General features: G+C 36.8%; 1 protein-coding gene across 5 annotated transcripts in view; it reads right to left on the reverse strand.

Moving 5' to 3' along the window:
* The window catches only part of LUBEL (Linear Ubiquitin E3 ligase), a 254196-nt gene extending 244637 nt beyond the window's left edge, over positions 1 to 9559 (reverse strand). For 3 of the 5 annotated variants that reach the window (XM_081760702.1, XM_081760706.1, XM_081760693.1), the window contains exon 1: positions 9174 to 9558. In XM_081760702.1, coding sequence (XP_081616828.1) covers positions 9174 to 9182 — 9 coding nt within the window. In that variant the 5' untranslated portion in view covers positions 9183 to 9558. Of the gene's footprint in view, positions 1 to 9173 lie in introns of all 5 variants that reach the window. The other 2 variants (XM_081760703.1, XM_081760697.1) reach the window with 1 other exon arrangement.
* Between the last annotated feature and the right edge of the window lie 932 nt (positions 9560 to 10491).

Below are 10491 nucleotides of genomic sequence, written 5' to 3' on the forward strand. Positions count from 1 at the left end.
CATTGGCGGTGCTTCAACAGACGTGTATAAGATTGTAACAGGTGAGGAATCATGGGTGTATGCATATGAGCCGGAACGTAAACAGCAGCAGTCGACAGACTGGCCGGTGTTTCAAGATGAACCAAATCCAACAAAAGTTGTTCGCGATGGAAGCACATCGAAACAAATGGTCGCCTGTATTTCGGGAAAACTAGCCATGTCGCAACTATGCCTTCAGAGAAACGTAGCACGGTCAACTCTGAATGGCACACGACAATTTGTTTGCCGGAGATCTTCGGTCAAATGTGGAAAATAAACAAGCGCCGTCGGATCATTCTTCATCAAGACAATGCAAGTTCTCACACATCTCGTCTAACAACCGACTATTTGAACACTCAAAAAATCGAATTAATAGGTCATCCGCCGTACAGTCCTGATTTGGCACCCAATGACTTCTTCTTGTTCCCGAATGTCAAGAATAAATTGCGTGGACAACGATTTTCGTCGACAGAAGAAGTCGTTGATGCGTTCAAAAACCATATTATGGAAGTTTCTCAAGAAGATTGGAAAAAATGCTTTGACAATTGGTTCGAACGAAGGCAATAGTGTATTGAGCATAAAGAAGAATTTTCGAAAAACATGAAATCAATTTTCAATGACAAACTACTATTTTTTCATTATTAGGTGCAAAATATAAATATTGGCCCTCGTATTAGCGTCGAATCAACAGTTTTCGGGGTCGCTGAGATGAACAATGACACTTCCGATGCCGTTTAAATCCAACTTAGAGGCGAGGGAGGAGATACATAAAATTGATTTTAAAAAATGACTGATATCAGTGTCGAATCCATAGTTTTCGGGGTCCTTTAGTTGATTGGTGACAGCTTTGGTGCCTTTATGTCCAAAATGAAACGTATTCTCCCCGTGCGAAGAACAGGTATTCTGCTAGTTGATTATACATACATTTTTTTTCACTTTTTAAGACTAATTTCAACATTCACAAGATATTGTCATTGGCTGAAGCTACTTAAACACCATATAAGGTTAGCTACACTATAGACCTATAGTAAAATATAGACCCATTATTGTCTTTGTAATAAAACAGTGTCAATGTTTACAGTTTTGTGACAGTCACAGTTAGATATGAATTGTATTCAAGCAAAGGTTGTGTAAACCTCATGCTTAATGAGTGTAATCGCTTTTTCAATATACAATATTCAATTAGACATTGTTTTGTTTAGAAGCTTCAAACATGGGCACCAGAGGAAGTGTTTGCAAAACCGTGACGCATTGTAAAAGAAGCATAATCCCCCACACACGATCTTACGTACAGTATACGAGCAAAAAGGAAATCAGTATGTAGTTTCTCATCTGATTGCAGCTTTTGGTACACGTTATGAAAGTTCGTGCTTGACGTAAGCAATCTTATTTTCTTTCTTTCTTCTTTGCGCGGTTTGATTTCTTGTTATCACATTACATGGAACATCTCCCGTTAGCAACAACAGCAGTATGAGCGCTTTTTCAAGAATTGTGTTTGAAACTCACATGACTTATACGTATCTTTATGGTATTGAGGAGACACGTACAGACTGCTGTAAGATGTAATAAACACTGTTTATAGATATCTTTATATTATCATAGACCTGCCATTAAAAACGAAGGATTCTCGCTCATTTGGAAGAGAACGTTATTTTTTCCTTCTTCATTCTTTTCAAATGTTTTTAATTCATATTTTGTGATTTTCCTATCTTGTAATAATAAAGAGTTGTTTCGTGTCTATATGGTTAACGTATGCGCCTTTGGAGCCGAACGCCCAGATTCGATTCCCGGCAGGAGCTCATGTGGTTCAGATCCTTCGTTAAGCTATAAGTCCACGTTTTATACACACTCGCTGCTAAACACGACACTAAACTCAAATCAATACAATCGTGTAATAATAATAATAATAATAATAATAATAATAATAATAATAATAATAATAATAATAATAATAATAATAATAATAATAATAATAATAATAATAGTAATAATAATAATTTGTCATTATTAACAGGTCACCCGTTTCTCCAGTTCTCCCGTTTCTCCACGGATCGACATCACTGGTTATGTGTGCTACATTATCTCCATACCATTAGTATACTGGATGTATTAAAAACCTCCGGTGCCATAATCTAACTCCGTTATGAGTGAAGGTTTAAAAAATGGAAAGAGAGAAATTGTTCGAAATAGGTTATTTTCAATCTCAAATAGTGGATTTTTTCCAATCGCACTAGCCGTTTGGGTTTCATATTGGTAATGTGTTGTATGTTAAATGAGAAAACAATGTTTCCGGTATAGCAGGCAATTTGAACAGAACGTAAGGGCACACAAAAATGACATGAGGAACGTGAGAGTACATGAAAATTACACGTGGTACATGCAGATTGTTGTATGAGGGAACATAAAACACTTTGAATAGTTTCCCAGCAATGATGTAACGACATCTTGTATTTTCAGTGTAATTTTAAATATCTTTTCCGGGCAATGTGTGATTTTAAAATATGCACTAACCAGTTAGAAGAAGAAGAAGAAATATACGAAAAAGGAAAGGGAAAATTGATTGATTATCAAGGATCTTATAAAATAGAGGATCTGTCCATATATATATCTTCATTCTATTAAATAATGAAGCCAAAAAACGACCAAGCATCGGCACGTCTGATTGGCTACTCTCGTTTCCGCCATCGTCTGATTGGCTACTTTCGTTTCCGCCATGTTTGTTGGCTGAAAACATTGCGATCCTATTGGGTGGAGTGGGCAGTGGCAAAACTGTGACGTATGGCTTCAAGATTTTGTTGTAAAGGCAGATTCTCTATTTTATAAGATCCTTGTTGATTATAATATGATGATATGTGATGAGTTTTTGTCTTTACGTTGTCATAACAACGTTTTTTGTAAATAAATGGTATAATTCAGGTACCATCATATAAAAGTATGCATTAAAAATATAAAGGTGTATATTTATTTCAGTAATAGTGTGCCACAATAAAAAGAGGGGAAGTAAAATGCAATATAAACTGTTTTATGTGATTTTTTGTAGTATAATTTGGACTGATGACCTGTGTATAACGAATTACGTTATATGCTGTATTGTTGGAATGAAGACTACCTAGACTAAGGGAACAATCTGCTGAACTGGCAACATTGATTTTTCAGTTTCAGTGCCCAAACAGATGCTGCGATTGAAAAAAATCTCGATTTTAGAGTGAAAACCACCTATTTCCAACAAATTTCGTCTCTTTTCATTCTTTCGTACCTTGACTCACAACGAAGTTTGCCTATCACCCCGACTTTTGATACACCCTGTATATGAATTTCTAGTAGGAATAGAATGACACTTCATTACTTGTATGTTATCAAAACGTTCTTAGTTTTTGTGTTGAAATATTAAGCTTATAATCAGGGCTCGAAAACTCCCGGGTACCTGATCATCATGACGACCTAAAATACTAATCTTGCTCATTGCTAATATACAGCCAAAACATATAGGATAATGTTTCAAATTAGATTCATACTATTATTATAATGCTTGGTTAACGGAACTGGCGCCTAGGTCAGAAGAAAATTTTTCGAGCATTGGTTATAGAATTGAGTTAAATGTTCCATGACGAGAATTGAGTTAAATAGAGAGACGAGACAAGTAACTTTGAATAAAAGCATTGTAAAATTGACCCTAAAATCAGAGGCGGACCAAGGCAACGTTTTCACCCGGGCAAAGTGACCTTTTCGAGCTCCATCAGTCCTAGCCTATATTTTACATTTAATTACAGTGGTGTTAATATTTTAAACCCATTTTTCAAAAAGAAAATTTGATACTTAAATACATGGTTCCATTCTTTCTTTTACATACCATGTCTTAATCTGCCGATAAGCGCCCCTAATACTATGAAACTCTCTTCTTCGATGGTGGAATAAAAAAAAGATTATGTAATTGACGCTACTTTAGAAGAATATAAACAAAAAAGTCAGTAGAAAACACATTATAAAATTTATTTTTGAGGCTCGTTTTAGCGCCCCTCTGACTGTGACACCCTGGGCAGTCGCTCGGCCTTTGGTCAGCCCCTGCATATAATCGATTTAATTGTATGTTTGTGTAACTTGAATTTATTATGTATCGAAGACAGAAAAAAAAGTTAAAGCTTACGGAAAATATGTCACAAAAATAATTTGTTCAAAATTCCCCCGTTTTTCATATTTGAAAATATGGTATCTCTACATGAAGGTCGACTGGTCAAATATAACTTTATCCAAACATTGACAGAATATGCCAGTTGCCGTACAAGAATTAGTTTTCCTTGCATGTGCGAATATGTAGGAAAATTGAATCGCTTTCACAGCACGGAAGTAGCAGAAACATAGCATCGAAGTCTTTGGTTCTCGGTCAATTTGTCCGCCCTTTCACTTACTTCAGTTTCTCCAAATGCCACGCTTCAGCTGAATGATCAACGCTAAGTTTCTTTGCAACCTATCGTGTCGTTTCCCGCAGATCTGCTTTGGGTATAAGATTCAATTCGTAGTCTCCAGCAACAGAACAATGTTAGTGATCTATCTTATCCTCCTATTGCAAGTCACCACGACAGAATTTTCGGAACCAACTTTCCATTGTATATTAGTTCATATCATCTCAATTTAACCCTTTAATTTAACCGGGAGGAAACGGGATAACCAAGAGAAAACCCACGGCACACGATGTTTGTCCACAAGAAGCTCACTTAGCGTGAGCTGAGATCGAACCACGGACCCCATGCACCAAAGGTGAACGCTCTATCATTGAGCCACCACGGCCCCATAAATCGAACATAAGTCAAAGAAACGTTGTATTACTGTTAGGGGAGTATGTTGCAGGAGCGCACCACGAAGAATCTATCGGGTCCGGACCCCCTAAAGAATGTAGCATGAAAATTTGATCTTACACTTCATCTATACTCTTTTTCTTATACAAACTTTCTAGTGCTATCATTTTTCTCTGTAAATATAGGTGGAAGTGTTTTACAATTATTTATTGTCTTTCTGGTGGGGGGAGTAATACCCGTTCAATAGCTGCGTTTCCCAACCGGTGTGCCGCGAATGGACCGCTGGTGTGCCGCGAGGAAATCGAAACAAAATTATTAATTCTATAGCAACCAAATTGCAAGACAGGAAAAAATGTATATTTTTGTATTTCACTTTCACATTACTATGAGTTTCTACCATGGAAAAAATTACTGTAATTGTAATGTATTATTCTACATCTATTACTGAGTAGCAGACAGTATTTCGGCTCGTACACATTTCCACGGTTAGTTGCTGTATTACGCTTAAATTGAGTCATACTAACACCGAGAAATGGAAGCACTTGTACGGTACGCGTCAAGTGAACGTTCGTACAGCACTCATTCGCACGTGAATGACAGAACAACACTTTGTTCAACAGCTGTGTTTTGACTTCGACGCATCGCAAGCTGTATGATTGCAATAATATGCACCGGTTTCGGTTAAAACAGCAAAGTTAAAAGTACAAGACATTTGTTTGTTCGTTCGTTATTTAGTGATCTTCGTTCTTAGTGGAAGGTTGGGTACAGTTTTCGAAAAAGAAAGCGTATTTTTAAAAATCTGAGTCCTATATTTCATTGCAATTGTTTTTTATTTTAAAATTAGAATAAAAATAAGCATAATGAATTACCACCGGGAAAAAACAGTGATCGGGCTTTCATCTCGATGAGAAAGAGATCAGTAATCACAGAAAAAAAAAGTTACCATGATTTTAAATTTGCAAATAATAATAATAATATATATGAGTGTGCCGCGAGAATTCAAGTTACACCCGTAGTGTGCCGCAAGTTGAAAAAGGTTGGGAAACGCTGCTATATAGTGTCTAGATGTAGTGAGTGACTTCGGTATTGGACTCCCAACAAAAATTTCTGGGAGCAAGTCTGGTATTTTGACGATGGTAACGAACTCGTAGAGCATAATTTCTTTCATTAGTTCGAGACTGTCTAGCCATCATGCACAAACAGCACTTTGAAAATATAGTAGACGGACAGAGTGGACGAGAAAACGTGCAAGCCATAAACATGACGTTAGGAGAGAGAGAGAGACAACAAGAGAAAGAGAGAGAGAGAGAGATAAACGATCGCAATAAACTTGACAGCACGGTTGCACGAATTGTGAAGGACGATATAAAAGCAGGCATTTTAATGTCGATGCACTACCAAGAATAGATTAATTGTTTCATACGTTGTTTTCCTATCTCGACAGAAACTTCCGTTACTCCTTTACAACGTATAACTGATTAGTTTTGTGATAAACTTGGAAATGCATATCTTCTTTTCATACTCTATCTTACATGTTCCCACACTATTTTTAACTTTTTTTTTTTAAATAATCTAGCTTTTTAGAATTCAATTTGTTTTTATAGCCAATAGAAAACTATACGGTTTGGTCACACTTTGTTCGTAAGTTGAAAACAATACATATCTTTTGTCTTCATTGCAATGGTACGGCGGCTCTTGAGGGATGTCACATTGGGAAAAATCACAATTTTATCGTAAGAATGGCCAATTCCGGAATTTTTAATTTCTGGAATCCGAAAAGTAAAATTGGGAAAATTCTGGATTTCGGAAACTTTGGGATTCGGAAAAATCCGGATTTCGGAAGAATTCCGATTTCGGAAATAATCCGGATTTTTTCCGAAACTCGTAAAATGAAATTTCCGTTTCTGGAAAATTTTGGCCATCCCTATTTTATCGCTCCAAGCTAAAGGAAGAAAATTACTTAATGTAAATGTTAACTTACTTACAAGTTCGTTTCCTTTAGCCATTCGGTTAAATAGCGGCATACCAAAAGCAGATAGGTAAATTGTGAACAAGGTATTACATGCAAAATGTATTGTCTAGTTCACTACGTTTCTCTTTTTCGAATACGTTTTATTTGTTTTGAAGATATTACAGAAAAAAACTCTAAAATTAGCGGCAGTTTAATTTCGCTGTAGTGAAGACCCTTAATGCTGGTTGATGGAGCTTTTGCAATAAAAAGTCAATTAATTAATGACAAAATATGTTTTGGTACAATGAGGCGTGGCACCACCGCAATGGATTTTGAGATGCTCGTGGTATATAGTAGATTTTTAATTCTACGAGTTCACTCAGCCACTTGTTTGTGCACTCTTGGACTACGTCCGATCCAGGTAGAACATCATTTCTTTTTTTTTTTTTTTTTTTTTTTAATGGACAACATTTTCAAAAACAATTATCATACTTTTCCCTCCTTCGATGGCGGATAGTATCGGTAGCAGAATTTTCCTCAAAAATCTTTCCGATGAAGACATCTCCCATCCGTTCATTATTTCAAACTCTACTTCTAACCAAAAAAAATAAACCCATATTGCTAGTCTACTGGCTAGAGCACATGCCGCCTTTGGTCTCGGGCTCTACTTCTGTTCAGAGAGCCTTCAAATGTTTGAACAAATTGCTGTGGTTTGAATCTGTATTGTTCTGTGTGGGGTTCACAAACGCTGCAATTTACTCACTTAGGATATATACTTTGAGCAGCACTACGTATAATTTTCTCAAGTTCGTCTAACCTGTGTGGGCTGTAAGCGTACATTTCCGCTTCAAATATTCAACAGGTAAATTGCATAGTCTGGAGAACGTGTTGGCCATAAAACATTTTCTTAGGGTTCGTTCTTCAATAAATTCATTTTGAATTCTTGCGAATGGTTCTAAAAGAAAAATGTGCGTACTCCTCCTGCTCTTCAGGAGTGAATTGTTTACTAATCTCTTCAAAAATATCCAGCTAGACTTCAGGAATAAATTGTTTAGAAATCTTTGTCACTTTTCTTTAACTCAAACATTATCCAATATAGCTTCAAGTACACAGTGGCGAAGCCAGAAACCAGAAACTTCTTAAGGATGTTAATAATTGTCATACACGGTAATCAAATATGGTAATAGTTAACAGATAGAGAATAGTACTAAAATAAACTCCCTTTCGCTATAGCCGATGAAGGATTATGGTTGTCCAGATGACGCTCGTTTTATTGGGTGATGCGTGATCAGTACATCAGCTCCCGGATGCCATTACTTGTGGCTTTCAGGATCGGAGTGTGATATCTCTTAATTCAGGTAGCTTTCCAATTTGCCTCATCATATTGGCTCAAGGCAGAAAATTTTAATTCTCCAACTGGGAGCAGAACCAGAAACAGCGCACACCAAAGTTGCGCGCATTAGCAGTTCGGTTAAGTAGAAGCTCAGTAATAGTTTTTTTTTTTTTTTTTTTTTTTTTTAAAAAACTTAAACATTCACGTTCCATTCTAATACTTTCTGTTCTCACCTGCAGATGGTATAATTTCTATGCATATGCTAGCGAGAAAGATCTTAAAAAAAATAATAATAAAAAAAAAAAAACAGTATGCAATTAATATGCTGAAATCCTTTTTACAGTTAAGCCAGAGCTTGTGTAAATAAGTATATTTTAAAAGAAACATTTATAACAATAGCTGACGGACATAAATTATTTAAGAAATGTTGTATCACTAGTGATCACAAAAAAAACATGCTGCCTGTAATCAGGATCAATTTTTAATATCACAGTACTAAGGGGGAGGGGATCGTGAGCCGGATCAGCCTCCTGGCTAACCCATTGCAAGTACAGGATTACATGGACTTTGTTTTGTTTCAGCAAAACTGATGTCGGTAAACAGATGTACATAAATACTTCTCACAGAGAATATTATATGACGAATATTCCGAGTAGCAACCTTCATCTTTTCCTCTAGGTTATATACGCAATACGCTTAGAACTAGGCTACTTTCAAATAGAAACCCTGTATTATAAATTTCTGATCACCTGTTTCATAACACCTCTGACGATGAACAGAATGAAACTTTAAGACACTAATAGCAAAAGAAGCATTTTACTGAAGTTTCATGAAAATATATCGCGGTTTTAGATGTAATCAAACACCACAACATGAGGTCTAGTCTATAAATATAGTATATATATTATTAAGATCAATTTTGGAATTGGTTAATGAAAAAAGTGTTCCTTTTGCATTTCGTTTTGATGAAATGAAATCATGATAATCGAAATTAATATTTATATGCACTTCATAAGAATAATGCAAATTTTCGCTTCTAAGACTATATAACATCTATAAAACATTAGAATGTACTTACATTTAGCATACTATACGATAAATGGCTCCTTTAATTTAAAATAGCACGACCATCACGGAAACAACAGCAAACAATGTCACACATAAAAAAACACCACCAAAAAATTAATTAGTTGTTCCGAAGTGTACAAAACACGAAAAACTACGAAAGAAAAACTATATATCCACCAGCACACCCGTGCGCCAGATTATTGGTCCGTCCGTCCGTTCCGAGCCCGCTTCGAAAGTCGCTCGCACCTGCTTCGATACTCGGTGATGTCAAGTTTGGCGAAGCGGCCCGCTCGAGCAGGAAGAAGATGCAAAGGAGTCGCTAATTTTGGAGTCGAAAAATCCGCTCGCCCCCAGTTCTTCCCTTTCCTCTCGCCTTCGTCCCTGATGCCGTCGCCGACGACGAAATGCTGTTGAAACTTCGCCAAGAGAGAATAGGAAAAAGGCTGAAGAAGCCAAGACTCATTTCTTTTTACCCCCGTCCCATCCTCGTACCCTCTTCCACATACGCGTTCCGGGGTTCTGTCTTTAATTTTAGTTTCGTGCATACAGGAAACCTAACGAATATGATCGTATGCATATGATAGAAATACAACATGAATATACTCATTAGAATAGTACTTTACGATCATTAAGAATTCCCTGATTTTCTACAGCTCCTTCGGGGCTAAGTGGTTAGTGCACGCGCCTTTGGCGTAAGAGACCCTGGTTCGATTCCCGGCAGGAGCTCATGTGGTTCGGATTCCACGTTAATCAATAGGTCCACCTCTCATATAACCTCATTGCTGAAAAGGTCGTTAAACTCAACTCAACCTGATTTTCTACGTTTTTTTTCCCTCTTAGTTGTACACCGAGACTAAGGGAGACGGTGATGAACAAAATGGTGAAACGAAGTAAATGGGAAAAGACAAGAATATTCCCGAACAAACCCATGGACATGATGCTTGTCCATCGCAAAGTCCATTTGCTGCGAGTTGGGATCGAACCAGGGACTCTATGCAGCCAAGCTGAGAGACTGCCACTGAGTGTCCGCAGCCACACTTACCACGTTTGTATATATGCGAAGTGAATGATAAGTAGGATTACCACACGTCCCTTTATGACCGGGACAGTTCTGATTTTTGCAGGTGCTTATCCTATTGGTTTACATTTTATCCCAGTAACAACCTTTTAATCTCTTTTTGTGTGTGCTATCGTAATTGCATTATTTTTAAATAGCCTATTATTTTTGGTACTATATACGTCCACGTTAATAGATATATATGCAAGCTTAATTTGTAGTACACTACAATATTAAAAGGGCGCGTCATGTCACGACGTACAGTTCATAT

Source organism: Thermobia domestica, chromosome 1, assembly GCF_964235325.1.
Source record: "Thermobia domestica chromosome 1, izTheDome1.hap1.1, whole genome shotgun sequence".
Classification (NCBI taxonomy): Eukaryota; Metazoa; Arthropoda; class Insecta; order Zygentoma; family Lepismatidae; genus Thermobia; species Thermobia domestica.